Source organism: Balaenoptera ricei, chromosome 1, assembly GCF_028023285.1.
Source record: "Balaenoptera ricei isolate mBalRic1 chromosome 1, mBalRic1.hap2, whole genome shotgun sequence".
Classification (NCBI taxonomy): domain Eukaryota; kingdom Metazoa; phylum Chordata; class Mammalia; order Artiodactyla; family Balaenopteridae; genus Balaenoptera; species Balaenoptera ricei.
Genome location: NC_082639.1, coordinates 193,296,893 through 193,313,771, shown reverse-complemented (window position 1 = coordinate 193,313,771; position 16,879 = coordinate 193,296,893). Strand labels below are relative to the sequence as shown.

The following is a 16,879-nucleotide window of genomic DNA, read 5'->3' as shown; positions in this document are numbered from 1 at the left end:
GAGAAGGTTGGAAATTTTTACCTTTCACAGTGACCACCAGCTACTACAGTTGGTATAAGTCTCTCTTAGAGTCACTTGTGTAACTGTCAGTTGGCTTATGTATTACCTTGTTTACCCGTATTATTGCTAGAATCAAGTGAAATGGCAGAGGGTCATGTTGAATATGCATTGAAGATTCTGAGTTTTCAAGATGCCAGTTACTGAAAATATTGTTCTGATGCAACAACCTGTGTTTTTTAAGGATCTCTTGAATCGTGTAGAAGATTTCCAACAGCATAGCCAGAAATTGCTCTCTGAGGAGATGCCCAGTGCCGCTGAGCTGCAAGACTTGCTAGACGTCAGCTTTGAATTTGATGTCGAGCTTCCCCAGCTTGCTGAGATGCGTGTCCGGCTGGAGCAGGCCCATTGGCTGGAGGAGGTGCAGCAGGCTTGCCTGGACCCCAGCTCCCTCACCTTAGATGATATGAGACGTCTCATAGACCTGGGGGTGGGTCTGGCCCCGTATTCAGCTGTGGAGAAGGCTATGGCACGGCTTCAGGAACTACTCACGGTATCAGAGCACTGGGATGACAAAGCCAGGAGTCTCCTCAAGGCCAGGTAAACAAGCACACCCATGCCTCTGCCCGGGGAAGGCTGGCACTGCGTCCATCCGGGAGCACAGAGCATGGGGAGTAGGGCGGGACGCGGGCACAGTAGCTGAGCTGTGCATGCGGAAATAGCTGAGTTGTTCGGAGCTGCTTTGGAGCTTGGGCAAAAGAATATTAATTTCTTTCCTTGCTTAACCGATTGTGAAATGAATGGTTCAAATGGAAATACCTTTTCTAGAGTTGGTTTAATGAAATTTCCCTGGACCTCGAAGATAACATCTTTGAGAGAAGGAAATACTTCCAAATAAGTGGAACTGTTTAAACCCACAGTTAATGAAAAAGATCCCAAGGAGTCTTAAAGAGAAACATCTGAGAGTCAGGGTGCACTGTCTTTAAGATGAAGATGGTGCTGTAATTCTCCACATTAGTGCTGTTGCTTTGTGACCTTATCTATACTCGAGAGATGGGTTGGACTCAAGCTAACCATCCGAGGGGAGAAGATGATTCCTCCCTAATCTTGCTTTCTGTCTGACAGATCTTTACTGTTCCAATTGACAACATAAAGTACAAGAAATACCTAGGTTCCAGACATTATTTTGTAATCCTGAAATAGTGGTCACTGAGCAGACGGTACAAAAGTTTTGGGTTCTGTGCTTTTGGTATGTTGATATCCTGGAGATTTTTAATTTTCTTAGTGAAGCTGTATGAGTCTTGATAGCGTATCTAGTTTAACATAGCGTCAATTATCCCTAAGTTATCTTTTGCAAATGCGAGTTTATGGTTATTCCGATGTCAAATCAGAAATAAGTCGAACTTAAATGCTTCACTGAGTTATTTGCGTTAAGTCTTATGCAACCATTTGAAAATAGGTAGTTTGATATCTAGTAGTTATTTGCCATTTGAAAAAAGTTATTTGCTATTCTGAATTTCCTTTGAAGTGATTTTCCTTTTTGGTGGCAAGCGGGGGCTGTTCTTCGTTGCGGTACGCGGGCTTCTCGTTGCAGTGGCTTCTCTTCTTGGAAAGCATGGGCTCTAGGCGCATGGGCTTCAGTAGCTGTGGCATGCAGGCTCAGTAGTTGTGGCTTGTGGGCTCTAGAGCACAGGCTCAGTAGTTGTGGCGCACGGGCTTAGTTGCTCCGCAGCATGTGGCATCTTCCCGGACCAGGGCTTGAACCCATGTCCCCTGCATTGGGAGGTGGATTCTTAACCACTGTGCCACCAGGGAAGTCCCTGAAGTGATTTTCCTATTTTCTCTGGTAAGTAAACCACGAGAAAAATGAGCCACAATGTAAAAGCTAAGTAGTGTCATTTTGCTTTTGTAGGCCTCGGCATTCATTGAACAGCCTTGCTACAGTGCTTAAGGAGATCGAGGAGATCCCCGCATACCTGCCCAATGGTGCGGCTCTGAAAGACTCTGTGCAGAGAGCCAGAGACTGGCTTCAGGACGTAGAGGCCCTGCAGGTGGGTTTACAAAACGTCCCGTGTGTGTAAGTGCTTCTCTAAAGAGCAGTAATGTAAACACTTGCAAAGGGGAACATGTTGGATCTCACTACACAGGTTCAGTGTTTGGGTTGGCCAGATTACTGATTCTCTTCAACCTTGTGTAGATGCACTTACCCACCCCATCTACTGTCCTGACTAGTTGGCTCAGTATTTAAAGCTTAGGTAATTTAACCAACCTTTTCTGGGAGCTTGGGACCCTCCCATAACAGACTTAATTACTTGGTTGGGGTTGAAGAAAAAGAGCTAAAAATGAAGTTGTGGGAGAAACACAGTTTCTAACGTCTGACAAGTACGGCTGTCTCTTGCTGGCTTGCCAACTGCTTGGAGTTTACATAATGAAGAGTAGCAGATTCAGTGAGTCTCGATACGTGATTACATGGCCAAACTAGGCCCTCAGGCCCAGGACTTTCACCAAGTAGTGACTTAAATGTGCTCCATACCTACAAAAGCAGTGAGATTAGCACGTTCTAAAGTAACTGTCCAAAGTAATCAGCACTGAGTATCTGTGCCCCTGTGCTAGATGTTATACTTGCTAAGACTTACCTATAAGTTAAAATAGAAAATTAAATTCACTTGTAACATTATTAAGGTATAGACAGAATATATTCTATGTTTTTCCCAATATTCAGCTGGATAACTTCATTTGAAAAGTGGTTGGTGGGAGTGTCTTCCTTTTTCTCTCTAACGATCATAAACCAGTGGGTCTTACGGGCCTATTGAGAAAAAAGATCTTTGAATTATTTAATGGGATAGGTTTTTAAAATTTTAATTTATATTGTTCTTGAGGCTCAAGTTCTGTTTTGTTGAAGCCATCAGATTCTAGGAATAAAATACCATCTGGTCTTCTGAATATCTACGTAATTTTAAGTGGTGCTAATTAACCAATTGCTAATGAGAAATGCCAAACAGGACAGTTTTAGCCACGTGTTTTCAACAAAACATGTGGACATCTATTCTTGTTAATAGGGAAGAGAAGATACATTGTTTGATAAATATTACATAATTAAGGGGTGACCCCAGCCCGCCAAAGAAAAAACCAAGGCAGGTGTTTGCTACGTACATAAGCTTCCCCAGTGAGGTCTTTGATGCAGGCTCCTGTCTGTGACTGTTGGGACTGTAGTGGTTATAGTCGTGGTCCCCCTTTCACTCGTGGTTGCTGGCAGCCAGAAGGTGAGGTCATGGCGATGAGGAGAGGTGAGCGTATGAAATCAGAAGTGAGGACACACATCTGGGTGGGTTTGCTCCCTTCACGTGCTGTAATGTATGTACTACTTAGTACTGTGTTTGCAACAATGTCCATAAGGACAAAAAGCAAGTTTTGCTCCATTCCTGAAATAATAGCCTGGCCTTTCCTTGCATCATATATTTAAGGACTAGTAGAGAAGTGTGACCAACAACAAGGAACCTCTTCGTGTTTAGTGGATTATTTATTTTAAAATGTCATCCAGTATTCTGCTGTTCACTTAGGGAGTACTCCATATGTTTCTAAATGGAGTATCATAGGCATAGGCTATAATTTGTGAGTCACCTTTTTTACGCATCCAGCAGAATACCTGTGCCCTTACAGTTTCAATCCTGTGAGAATCAGTAGAAGCCCCCAGATGATTCTTAATGAATAATAAAGTTGGAGAGCCAGTGGGCTTTCACAACTCATTTTGGTTTCCTGAATAATCTATATTGAGTTACTATAATTCATCATTGGTGAGTGAATTGGAATAAAATATTTGTTTTGTTGCTTTTATTTCTCTAATAAAAGTATGGAAATCCTTTGAGTTATTACAGATTTACACTTCTGCTGAATGTTTTTCAAACCATCCATAGGGACCAAAATGACAAGTGAATTGACAAGGGCATAAACAGTCTGAACAAAGGGACCACAGTATATGCCGGGTCCAAAGTTGTATCCATGGGCCCAGCACAAAGTAGGTTCTTACTTGTCGAGTGGAAGAACCCACACTGCTCCACCTCCACCACCATCAGCCAGCTGGCAGGTTTTGTCAGCATCCGTCCGTGAATTTAATATGTTGAAATCATGGGGTAGGCCCAGTCCGAATGGTACTTTTCCCACTTACATAGAGGTATTTTTTTTCCCCTTGATTTATTAGGCTGGAGGACGTGTGCCAGTGTTAGACACACTGATAGAACTTGTTACGCGAGGCCGGTCTATCCCGGTGCATCTGAATTCTTTACCGAGACTGGAGTCACTAGTAGCTGAGGTTCACGTTTGGAAAGAATGTGCTGCTCATACATTCCTGACTGAGAATTCGTCCTATTCTCTCTTGGAGGTAAGTTTGCAGTTAGCCCACCTACAAGACCTTGGGTCCCCTAGCCTGGCAAAACATGTAGTCCTCACACACAGAGGTGCCATCACTGACTGATCTATGCTCTAGGAGTTATTTTTCTCAGTGGAGCCAGGGAGATTCTTCTAAGTCTCTACTGAAAGTTTCAGTAGAGACTTAGAAGAATCTTGAAATGTTTTCTGCATATGTTTAGGGATAGCATTCACTGTCTAAGAAAGAAATTTTCCTCCTTGAAGTTCCTCAGTTTGTTGAAATTGGACGTTTAACCTTGGCCATGCTTCACCACTTGCTTTTAACAAGCTCGATAAAAGATCTCATCCACTTCTCAAAGTGCTATAGTTGCACTTCTTGTGTTTTTTTGTAAGCTGATGCTGGTCACACATTATGACTGGAATCGTTCTATATCATTTTTTTACTTACTGTTTGACTGAACCTGGAATCAAAGTCTTTTTGTGAGATTTCCTTCTTTCTTTCCTCCCTCTCTTCCTTTCTTCCTTCCTTTGTAGAAGAGAGTTTCTGGCTTCAAGGAGGCATGTTACACAGAAAATACTAAGAAACTCACATCCTTCCCACTCCTTAGGCTTTTATTTGGGGACTTCCTAATGCTTCATCTGAAATCCATTTTACCAGCGGTTGTGCTTTGTCCACATTAGGTGCTGTGTCCTCGATGTGATATTGGCCTTTTGGGATTGAAGAGGAAGCAGAGAAAGTTAAAGGAGCCCTTGCCAAGTGGCAAGAAGAGAAGCCCCAGAGTAGAGAGTCTGAGTGACCTGGAGAGAGCTCTGACTGAAAGCAGAGAGACTGCTTCAGCTGTATGTACTGGGGTTTTTCCTCCTCTTTTCTCCATGGGGGAGGATATTCTCTTACTTACTGGTCATATTGGGAACGCAAGTAGAAGAATAACTTTAAAAGTACTCTGTTTTACCAAAACGACTTTGGGAGAATTGTCATTTGTAAAAGTTTTGAATGGAAGGTGCATGGAGGTGCAGAGGATTCAGGGAAGGCCTCCCAGATTCAGAAACAGTCTTTCCAGTGCCCGAGGCTTGGTCCAGGGATGCAGACTCAGGACACTCAGGCTAACGGATATGTGAACTGCAATGCCAACTTAACTAATTTACAACAAGAAATACACTTAAAAGGGTACTGGATACTTTTGAGTCTGACCTGCATTTAGCGTAAGCCCTGTTGATTCAAAGATTGTATCATCTTCAGGAAGATGAAGCAGTATCTAGCTAATGTTTAGTGAGCAGAGTATCAGAACAAAAGAGGATAGCTATGTGATCTGGATGCTTTTTGAAAACTAAAAAAAAAAATTTTTTTTAATTGAGCTATAATTGACCTATAATATTATATTAGTTTCAGGTGTATAGTACAATGGTTCAGTATATGTATATATTGCAGAATGAGCACTATAAATCTAGTTAATATCCATCACTACACATGGTTACAATATTTTTTCTTGTGATGAGAACTTTTAAGATCTACACTCTTGGCAACCTTCAAATATATAACATAGTATTAATGACTATAGTCATACCATGCTGTACATCACATCCTCAGGACTTATTTTGACCTTTTGATCCTCTTCACCCATCTCCCCCACCAGTTGCCTCTGGCAACTGCCAGTCTGTTCTCTGTATCTGTGGGGTTGTTTTTGTTTTGTTTTGTTTTTGTAGATTCCACATATAAGTGAGATCATGCAGTACTTGTCTTTCTCTGACTTATTTCACTTAGCATGATGGTCTCAAAGTTCATCCTTGTTCTTGCAAATGGCAGGATTTTCTTCTTTTCTGTGGCTGATAATACTCCATTGTATATACATACCACATTTTCTTTATCCATTCATCCATCAGTGGACATGTAGGTTGTTTCCATATCTTGGCTATTGTGAATAATGCTGCACTGGACATGGGGGTACAGATAATCTTTTTGAGTTAGTGTTTTTGTTGCCTTTAGATGTATACCCAGAAGTGGAATTGCTGGGCCATATGGTAGTTCTATTTTTATTTTTTAAGGACCCTCCATACTGTTTTCCACAGTGGCTGCGCCAGTTTACATTCCCACCAATAGTGCACGAGGGTTCCCTTGTTTCCACATCCTGGCTAACACTTGTTATTTCTTGTCTTTTTGGTGACAGTCATTTTAACAGGTGTGAGGTGATAATCTCAATGCGGTTTTGATTTGCATTTCCCTGATGATTAGTTATGTTGAGCATCTTATCACGTACCTGTTGTCCATCTGTATATCTGCTTTGGAAAAATGTCTACTGGTTCCTCTGCGCATTTTAATTGGATTTTTGTTTTTGGTAGTGGTGATCGTGTTTTGTTTGTTTGTTTGTGCTATTGAGTTGTATGAGTTCTTCATTGATTTGGGGTATTAACCCCTATCAAATTATAATTTGCCAATATTTTCTCCCATTCCGTAAGTTGTCTTTCCATTTTGTTGATGATTTCCTTCCCTGTGCAGAAGCTTTTTGGTTTGATGAAGTCAAACTTCTAGGATGGTTTTGAAGGCACAAAGCATTGTCCATTCCAGAGCAGGAACATACCTGCTACTGGGCCTGGGCTCGTCCTTGCTCCAGGCACCTTCTTTCTGGTCTGATCCTTCGTAGCTGCCCGACCTCTCCTGTGATTGACATGGGATTGCCCTGATGTGTTTGTGTATTTTGACACAGACTTTCTTTGGCATGTTTGTCCCTTACTTCAGGCTCTAATCAGATGCGGCTGCCTGAGCATAATTCTGGTGTTTTCAAGGTACTACTTTCCACTGTTATGTGGTTCGTTTTTGTAAAGACACTGTCTGTCTTGAGCTTTGCTTGTCTAGTCTTGCTGATCTAGTCTGTGAACCTCTGTACATTACCTGTTGATCACTTTGTGATCACATAACCCGTATATGCTGCCTGTACATTGTTTTTAGCTAGAGAAATAAGTAGGTTTCTTAAATATACCAAAGGTTTGTTAGGTGGTTTACTTCTAGATCTGTTTCTTCCCTAATCCATCATTCATACATTTTCTTCTCTCATCCAGAAGAGTCGATCTGGCCTTAGGACTCATCTTCCTTTTCTGGTGGATCAGGATGGATCTGGTGGTGGCTGGATCCGATCATCGAGAATGGTTTAACTATGACAAATTAACGTTTTAAGGACTTACTTATAGGAATAGACTTGGGAAAGGAATGGTTCCTGCAGCCTGTAGTTTTTATTTCTAGAGGGGAAGGCTCAGTTTTAAAGGCCTATGTTTACCCCCTGTTGCTCTGTATTTCTCTCTCAGTGAAGTATTAAGATTTTGGTGGTCCAGCCTTCTGCTGTGGAAGATGGATGTGTTATGTTCGAGGGGGTAGCAACTAACTCTGACATAGCTAGTGATTTGAATTGGTCACCCTTAGGCAGCTTTTACTTCATGGTGCGAGGTGAATAAATCTGTAATGCCTGGGCTGGTTTATGTAGTGGGCACCTGGTCTGTTCACGTAGAAGTCCCGTGTATGGACAGCTTGTACATACTGGTCAGAAACATGTTCAGTGTCACTTCAGCTTTTTGTTGTGAAGCTGATTATGTTTGTGTTTTCAAGTCGCTTATACAGATTAACTGAACTCAGAACTTTGCTGAGACATGGCTCTCGTTTTAATAGAGAGAAAAGACTTTATAATGAGTATACTTGCCACTTTCTGCAGAAAAGCAGCTTGCTTTTGTCTCTGCCCTCATGATCTTACAGTGTGTGAGTGTGTGTGTGTATGTGTGTAAGAGAAGTCTGGTGAAGTGGTTCTGTTTGATCCTTTCGTGAGGGACCCAGCTTCACTACGTACAGTTCCGGTGTCCAGCGCACGTATGAGGCCTAATGTTAAAGGCAGTAAGAGACACAGGTTACTACAGCTGTTTAACAGACTTTCTCATCTAAAGTGCCTTTCTGGAAGAACTCAAAGGCTAGTGGAACTGAAAACAAATCGAAAACCTCAGAAATTAGTACACCTAGACTGTGAAAAGCCTGTATCTTTCAAGAGAGGTACATTTTCTAAGAGAGAAATGTGTGAGGAAGTTGGACTTCGAAGAATGGTGTGTGTTTTAGGTAGTTGCTCACACTGAGGGTTTGCTGAGTGCCAGTCAGAGCATCTGTCACACAGCCCATGTCACCGTCGTGGCGGCCCTGTGAGGTGGGCACTGTTACTGACTCTGTACGTGTGGAAATTTAGCCACCGTGGGATGTTGTTGCCCACGCGACTTAGTGAGGCAGGCAGAGTCTACTCTGGGGCCCGCTGTTCTTAGCCACCAGGACCCTAGTTTTAGGAGAAGGCTGAGTTCTCTGTGACATTGTCCTTGATTGTTATCTCCTTTCTAGATGGCAACGCTTGGGGAAGCCCGCTTACGAGAAATGGAAGCCTTGCAGTCTCTCAGACAAGCCAATGAGGGGAAATTGCTGTCGCCAGTCCAGGATGTGGAGATGAAGGTCTGCCTGTGTCAGAAGGCCCCAGCTGCCCCCATGATCCAGTGTGAACTCTGCAGGGATGCTTTCCACACCGGCTGTGTGGCGGTACCCAGTATTGCGCAGGGCCCCCGGATCTGGCTGTGTCCCCGTTGTCGGAGGTCAGAGAAACCTCCACTAGAGAAAATTCTGCCCCTGCTGGCCTCCCTCCAGCGTATCCGAGTCCGCCTTCCCGAGGGGGATGCGCTGCGGTATATGATCGAAAGAACCGTCAACTGGCAGCACAGAGCCCGACAGCTGCTCTCGTCAGGGAACCTCCAGTCCGTGCGGGAGCGAGCGGGCGCAGGACTGTTATGCGGCAGATGGCAGGCCGCGGCAGGACAGGCGCCAGAGACGAGCAAGGTGAGCCGGAACTATCCTTCGCTCCTTATCGGACTCAGCTCTGTACCTTCTTGCGGAGCCGGTAGCTCTGGTGGTGCCGCCGGTGCCAGCACGTGCCTTACCTTCAAGGGTTGTGCGTAGCTGCCGTGTTGCCTCAGTTCCCTCTGCTCCTGATAGTCAGGCACGCTTCCTGTGGAGCAGATTTCACCTCTCCATACGTACATGTGATTTTTCCATTTATGTGTATGAACCAGATGTATTTTTAATATACATGTGTTTTAAAATTCTTTGCTTGGCTGTTTTTTTCCTGCTTCCTCTCGTGTAAGTCACCGAGGAGAAAGGGAAAGTGCCTCCTCCTGTCTCTTGTTGCCTTTTGAGGAAGAAGAGGTTTTGAGGTGTCTTGAGTGTTAGTAAGTTGCTTCAGAGCAGAGGCGGTGGGTTTCATACCATCCGTGGTCTTCCTGCCAAAGCCATGTTCCCTGAGCGTCACCGGGACGGCCGGGCTTCTGTCGTCTCCGTGGGAGACGAGGAGTGCAGCCAGGCAGGCAGTGCTCAGGCCTCTCACAACGTTACCCTGGTGACTTGCAAGTCTGGCAGGTTCTCTTGCAGATACTACGTGTCCCTTGTGCTGCACCAGCAGAGACGTGTGAAGTGTAGGCGTTGAAAGTCATGCAGAGTAGAGACGAGGACAGAAGATTGGTCTCTGTTGTATTTGTTTCCTTGTCTTTTTAATTTCTCCCCAGGCTTCTGAAATACAGTGCCTGGCACTTAGCAAATGATGTGTTACATTTTTGTCTCATAGTTGAGTTGTGGATATTTGGGCAGCCTACATTGGAGACATTTGTGTTCCTTACACACGATGTGCTAGGAGTTCACCTATGTTAATAAAAGGGAAGGACACAGCTGTTATTTACTTCCTAATTTGTGGTCAAAGGACTGTTTCTCCTAGCTCCTCTAATCAGCTCTGGTGAAGGTAGGGACGTGGATGTGAGTGCTACCTGGCAGTTCCTCAGTTGGTTTACCCGGAGGGGGTGCCTGTCTGTGTCAGTCTGGCTGTAATCTCCAGAAGGAGAATCACCTAGAGACGAAAAGGCCGTGTGGTCTGTCTCCACGCAGAGAAAACGACTCACTTCCCAGTGGCGCTCTTCGCCTCTGCAGTCAGCCCAGGTACAGCCAGGAAGACCACAGGCTTGGTGGATATGAGTTGGTTTGGCCAGATCTGAGATGCCAGGAGACTTCTTTCAGTTTGGGAAAGTCAAGTCTTTCTCTTTGCTAGTTGCTGCCTGATAACCCAAACTACTTCCCTTGGGCTGGTGGGAGTAGTTTTAACCCTGGAGAAGCCTCACTGTGCAATGTTTTCCTTCCATCAGCTATCTCAGCCTCCTGGCCCCACGTCCTTTTCCTTGCCCGATGACTGGGACAACAGAACCTCATATTTACACTCTCCCTTCTCTACTGGACGGAGCTGTATCCCCCTCCATGGTCTGTATTTATTATTATCATCACCATTATTATTGTTATGATTTTGAGGGCTGAATAGTAAAAAGTGATCGTGCAGTAGGTTTTTGTTGCAGATAAACCAGGAACCATTAAAAAGGATTTTATCCTCCTATGTAGGATATGGATTACTATGTATTCGTAAGGTAGGAGAAGAATTGTATTTAAAGGCTCGTAAATGCAAAAGAAACAGAAAGGAAGTCTTTATATCCATTGTTTTCAGGGATGAAAGGGTTCATCCCATGCCAACTGATAATTAAACACCAAGCATTGTGGTCATCAGATGCTAAGTCATGGGTTCCCTTGTTGCTTCATTACTTAGGAGACTTGAGGGGGCTCTAGAGAGACCCTGCCTCCTTCCTCCTGTCCTTCCCTGAGGGCGACTCTCCCCCACGAGTTCTGCCTGGAACCCTGGGCCCACTCAGAGTGCCTAGGCCCTGGCTCTTCTGTGCTTCTGTGAAAGCAGAGTTACCTCCCTCCTGCATCAGCAGGAGTCCTCCTAGTCACTGACAGACTGACACAGTCCGGTTTGGGCCTGGTACGCTGTGGCTCTGGGCCTGTGGAGTGAACCTCACTTGAAGGGAAAGGGTGGTAACGGGAGCAGTGGTCTTCCTCCACTCATGTCGAAGGTGGGTGTCACCGTGATCTGGTCTGGTCTCCGGCAGGTCTAAGCCCAGAAGTGAGTGAGCTGTTGATGGAGGCCCAGCTGCTCCAGGTGTCCCTTCCTGAAATTCAGGAGCTCTACCAGACGCTACTCGCAAAGCCGAGCCCTGCGCAGCAAGCTGACCGCAGCTCTCCAGTGAGACCCAGCAGTGAGAAGGTGGGCGTCGGGGTCTGGGCGGCGGCGTGCTTCGGAGTGTCGTCATCCATCAATAGCTCGGGGACGAGATGCTGTCTTTGGTCCAGGAAAGGATGCAGACCACCTACCCCACAGCCCTGTTCCGACGGCTGTCACTGAGCACTTTGGGCTCACAACCTGGATTTTGATACTGGCTTTTAAGCCACTGTGTGAAATTTTTGTTTCCTTTTAGCAAGGTGTGCTTCTCATCATTTCCATGTGATAATAGCTAGAAGCAGGATTATTTTTCTTCAGTAAGAGAATTACTGTAGAGATGAAAATGTAATTATAGCTGGAAAGGCCTTTGGGATAAAGCCTTCATTCTTGGAGTCAACATGTAACAAATGCTTTAACTCTTCTAAACCAAACCCAACAGCTGGTGTGAGGACCAGGTGACTAGACCAAGGGTACCCTTTTTTTTTGTTTGTTTGTTTTTTGGGTTTTTTTTGGCCACACCGCACAGCATACGGGATCTTTAGTTCTCCGACTAGGGATTGAACCCATGTCCCCTGCAGTGGAAGAGAGGAGTCTTAACCACTGGACCGTCAGGGAAGTCCCAAGAGTGCCCGTTTTGAGTGCTGACTTACTTGAAGGGGATAACTGATAATGTCCTGTTTCTTAGCAGCGTAAGATGCTGCTGCTGCTTCCTGTGAGTGGACTTGCTGACCTGTAACATGTAAGGCCCCTGAGAATGTAGACAGTTAGGGAGGAGTGTCACTGAAAACAGCATGAGGGCAGACACTGGCATTTAGGATTTGTTTTTCATTATGACACCAAATAGTGTAGCACTGTTATCAGCTGTGTTCAATTACTGCACCTTCCTCCTGTAAGGGGTGGAGATGTCCATAAGGAAGCAAGGTATTGCCTTGGTTCCTTAGCTGTCTGTGGCTTAACACCTAGATAGAAACTCTGTGGACGTCAGGCACTTCCTCGTGGGTTTGGCAAAAAGAATGTGGCATCTCCCATCTCCCGGAGCTGGTTGGCTAATTTGAAACGAATTGTGTCTGTGACATTTCTGTTTTCCAGTGTTGCTTTTGTAGACTAAACAGTGAAGCTAGGTGGTCCTGTAGGACGTGAAGGGGGTGGGGTGGGCTGCAGCACGTGTCGGTGTCGATGGGCAGCACCCGCTTCTCGTGCAGCCGGTTCTTAGCATCGCTGGCTTTAGCGAGAGGCTAAATGGAGTTTGCCGTCTTCCACCCAGAGTGACGGCTGCCGTGGGAAGCGAGACGGAGTCAGCGGCCTCGAGAGCAAACTGAAGAGACGCCTGGAAAGAGAAGGTTTCTCCACTGAGCGGTGGGATCGAGTCGCCAAAATGCGGACCCCTAAAAAGAAGAGAATCAAACTGAGCCACCCCAAGGACACGAACAGTTTCAAGTTAGAGAGGGAGCGTAGCTATGAGTTGGTCCCTTCTGCCGACACTCAGTCCCTGCCCTCAGACACGTCCTACTCGGGGCAGGAGGACTCTGAGGACGAGGACGCCATCTGCCCGGCCGTGAGCTGCCTGCAGCCGGAAGGAGACGAGGTCAGTGAGGTTTGGGCCGCGGAGGACGTGCGTTCCCTTAACTCAGAAACCCTGTAAGCTACAGCTCACCCGGCCGGGTCTGTCTCCTGCTTACCTGCCTTGAGCCGATCTGAGTGGATTGCTCACCCTCCCCCACTGGTATCTCTGCTCTCACATCGTTCCTGGGTCTTCTCCCTTTTCTTGAAGAAACTCTTCCTCTGCCCTTTTTCCTCTTCCTGCTCCTCCAGCTTTCACCGCCCAGCGCTAAGAAGGTGGGAGGGATGCTGCTGCCACGCCCTTTGCTTCCTTGTCACAGGGCGGCGCTGTCTTAGCCCCAGAGCAGTCACCACTTGAAGACTGGCTTTGACTCGGTCGCTTGGGCTGCTGTGCCCGAGGTCCCAGCGCTGGGGCAGTGGCCTGCCCGGTGTCTGTCAGGCCTGTTCTTCCCCTGAAAACCCCGTCTCCCTGCTCTCTGTAACCAGGTGGACTGGGTCCAGTGTGATGGCAGCTGCAATCGGTGGTTCCATCAGGTCTGTGTTGGTGTCTCTCCCGAGACGGCCGAGGAGGAGGACTACGTGTGCGCGTGCTGTGCGGCGACGGACGCGCCGGGCCGGAGATAAAACAAACAGACTCTAACTGTAATTCAGGACTCGGCCAGAGGACTCCTCCGGTGTCGCAGCAAAGCTGCAGGACTGGCATTCAAACCAGCCTGTGAACGGTGCTATTTCTATTCCTTACGGGATCATTTTTCCAGAACTCTTTGAAAAAAAGAAAAAAACGACTAAAAAAATTTTTTGACACTTTTTGTATTTTTTTCCTTAAGAGCTGTTTGTGATTGTTGAGGTTTGAAATGCTGACTGTTTTTTGCAGGGGTTCCCACCAATGTGGAAGGATTGGAGCTTGCACCTTTTCATGTACAGCATTAAAATCTTACCTCTTTCTGGGATTTACCGGCTTAAGAGTCCAACTCAGTTTCAGTGCCCAGAAGAGCACCAGAAATTCCAGTAAATCCTCATTTGAGGGATTTCTCTCTTGTTTACTCTGTTACCATATTGGGGAGCTTAAGTTTTTCACTTTTGGGGTTTTTGTTTGTTTCTTTTATCCACTTTTCTTTTTTCCTGGTAGACTAGGTTTATTTATCTAAGCAATAACTTCCATGTTGGTTTCAGTGGCTGGAATTAAAACAAAACAAACTTCCAAACAGTGTGTTGGTGCTTTAGCATCTGGTTGATGTCAGAACGCAAACGTCTAGTTTCTAGTGTCACTGGTGACCTAGTGACATAGAAAAGAGGCTGCTCTGTAAGTACCTGCCACAGCTGTATTTTGGCTTTCTCCTTGCTCCTTCCCTCCTCGCCTGTTTTTTTGGTAGCTTGTATCAAATGTTGCAGTTTATATTGTGGAATAAATCCTTGGTCCTCATATAACACTAAATGCTGGTTATTTAGAGCCATTAGCCTACATCTGCTTCTGCCCCTCCACCTGTGGGCTTTGACGAGCTGGAGGGGTTGCTGGCTTTTGCCTCTGCCCAGCCAGGCTACAGTAGCGGTGGGTGGTAGCCTGCAGACATTAGGGGATTCTTTTGTATCCTGCTCTGTTCGGTGGGCCGTATGCCTCCAATCCCCACTAACAAAGACCCCCCTTTCCTCCCGTCTTCAAGGAATAGAACCTGTCCTTAAAGCCATGCTGTTTTTAAATAAGCTTTCTCAGAATGTTGGCAAATCATTCCAATCCTCAGATCGGCCCTCCTTGGTGGGAATGATGTCTTTATTATATTTGAATTGACAGGGAAACTTGGTTTAGGGTTGAGATGTCAGAAGGGGAGATGTAAGGAGAGTGCACCCTCCCAGAGGGCTAGGAGGGTGCGGGTGGAGGAGACGCTTGTGGACACCCAGGCTCTGCCCTCTCGCTTTCCTGGCTGTCTCTCTCTCTCTCTCTCGCTGTTGTTACTGGTCGTGGAGGGCCCACAGCCTTTCCCTGCCTTTTCTTTTTAAAGGACTCTGTTCTGCAGTGGAGAAGACATTCTGGTGAACAGACTCTTGCTTGCTGTTTGCTATCCTGTTGCTAATAATACCTGTTATCCCTCCATTCTATAGCCATAAACCTGAAGATGGGTAGAAACAGTGGGTCTTTAATAAAACAACAAAAACAGCAGTTTGTGATGTAGCAGAGATTTAAATGTGTACTGCCCCCTTTTATGCAATTCAGATAATTAAATCTCTTTAAGAATGACTTTGAATCGTCTGCAGTTTTCCCAGAGTTGTCATATTTCTCCTTGTCTGATGGGCTTCTGGGGCCAGTGGAGAAGAACAATCTCCAGAGTCCGATCTGGGGTGGCAGTGGTTTTGGCCTTTTTTTTTTTTCATTGTCATGTAGTTGATTCACAACGTTGTGCCAATCTCTGCTGGTTTCTGGCCTTTTTAAGCACCCCGATTCTTAGACTCCCCGACATTAGGGCGCAATGCTGACTCTCCCAGGTCCACGGAGAACACAAGCTTAAAGGGGACTTTGCTGCTGGAATAAAGCCTTTGCCTGTAGGGAGCTTCTGCCCATCTGGTGTGCACCTCCCCTGCCCCGCGAGCTTTTGTCCTTCACCTGGAGGGTTGTTCGCAGTCCCTGACAGTAGCACCCTTGTGCTGAAGAGTCTCTGCCCTGGCTGGTGGGGGGGTGGGCAGGAGTGTGTGTATGTAAACCACCTCCCCCGCAGGTGGGACCATGGTCTGTTAACACACGACGATACTGAAGTTAAAGGCCTGTTACGTGCCAACAGTTATCCTGCTAGTGAATGACGACGGCTCTCCTGGAGCCTCCGTCCTACCTGCACGCCAGCACGACGCGGAAACACGGACCCCCAATGGACGCCTTCTGTGAGGGACCCACCGAGCCTCCAGAGTGGGTGTGTTATCTACAAACCGTGCTTGTGCGTGTGAGCTGTGAGGCAGGCCTGTACCGTCGTGGGTACACGAGCCAACATGCGCGAGACGGTAACACACGCAAGCTGACACTGTTCCGTCCCGGGTCTTGCAGCTGCGTGAGGTGTGAGGAAGAAAGGGCTGAGTGAGATTGGAGCCTAAGCCAGGAGGGCACGTGGGTGAAGAAAGAATCTGGTGCCCCCGCCTCAGCGCCGTGACTGCTGTTTGTTTTTCCTCCCAAATCAGGCTGCAGGATTTCTCACCGAGCGCAAAGGGCTTGCCTGTGTGTCGTCCCTATCCTGGAAGAAGACTGGGATTTGGACGCACTGTAAAAGGAAGGTCCGCTGCTTTACTGCTTCATTTCAGCGTCCTGGGGGGGAGGGGCTCGTTTATCCCTCTCAGAGTGAATCTGAAGCTAGAGATGCCACCTGAGGTTGTGGCAGGTGGTAGAAACCCGCTTTGTTCTGCCTGCACGCTCCAGTAACGAGAGGCAGAGGTGTTCATGAGACTTGGGGTCTTCGGCAGAAGCATGGGTCCCCGGGCAGGGGTAAGCCTGTGGACAGGGTGGGTGTCTCCCGGAGGGCTGGAGCCCGGCTCCCCTGTCCCTCTGGTTGGGCTCTCATCACGGGCCCCGCCGCTCCTTTAGTCTCACCACCCTCTCAAACGGAGACCCGCTTCTGGCTTGCACCAGGCCTTCGTGCCTGTGGGTGTTTTTCTGGGCTCGGCCCCACCTGGGGTTCCTGCCACGTGACACAGACTGGGGTGGACTGTCGATGCCATGTACCTGGGACAGGAGGCGGAATGGCACAGCAGGGATTTTAACCGTCGTTGCCCGTTGCTGTTCAGTACCCGTGCCAGTGTGTGCTGCGCGTTGGCCTCTGTTAGAATGGTCCTTCCTCGGCGTAAAGATGCAGAGAACACAGTTCCTTTCTGCTGGACTTCGCCTG

General features: G+C 46.8%; 1 protein-coding gene across 2 annotated transcripts in view; it reads left to right on the top strand.

Annotated features, from left to right (window-relative positions):
* The window catches only part of KDM5B (lysine demethylase 5B), a 71,976-nt gene extending 56,723 nt beyond the window's left edge, over window positions 1–15,253 (top strand). For both annotated transcript variants that reach the window (XM_059943580.1, XM_059943589.1), the window contains 9 exons: window positions 242–597; window positions 1,910–2,048; window positions 4,196–4,375; window positions 5,044–5,202; window positions 8,723–9,208; window positions 10,558–10,669; window positions 11,350–11,504; window positions 12,724–13,044; window positions 13,506–15,253. In XM_059943580.1, the coding sequence (XP_059799563.1) occupies window positions 242–597; window positions 1,910–2,048; window positions 4,196–4,375; window positions 5,044–5,202; window positions 8,723–9,208; window positions 10,558–10,669; window positions 11,350–11,504; window positions 12,724–13,044; window positions 13,506–13,643 (2,046 nt within the window). In that variant the 3' untranslated portion in view covers window positions 13,644–15,253. The remainder of the gene's footprint in view (window positions 1–241; window positions 598–1,909; window positions 2,049–4,195; window positions 4,376–5,043; window positions 5,203–8,722; window positions 9,209–10,557; window positions 10,670–11,349; window positions 11,505–12,723; window positions 13,045–13,505) is intronic.
* The last annotated feature ends 1,626 nt before the right edge of the window (window positions 15,254–16,879 follow it).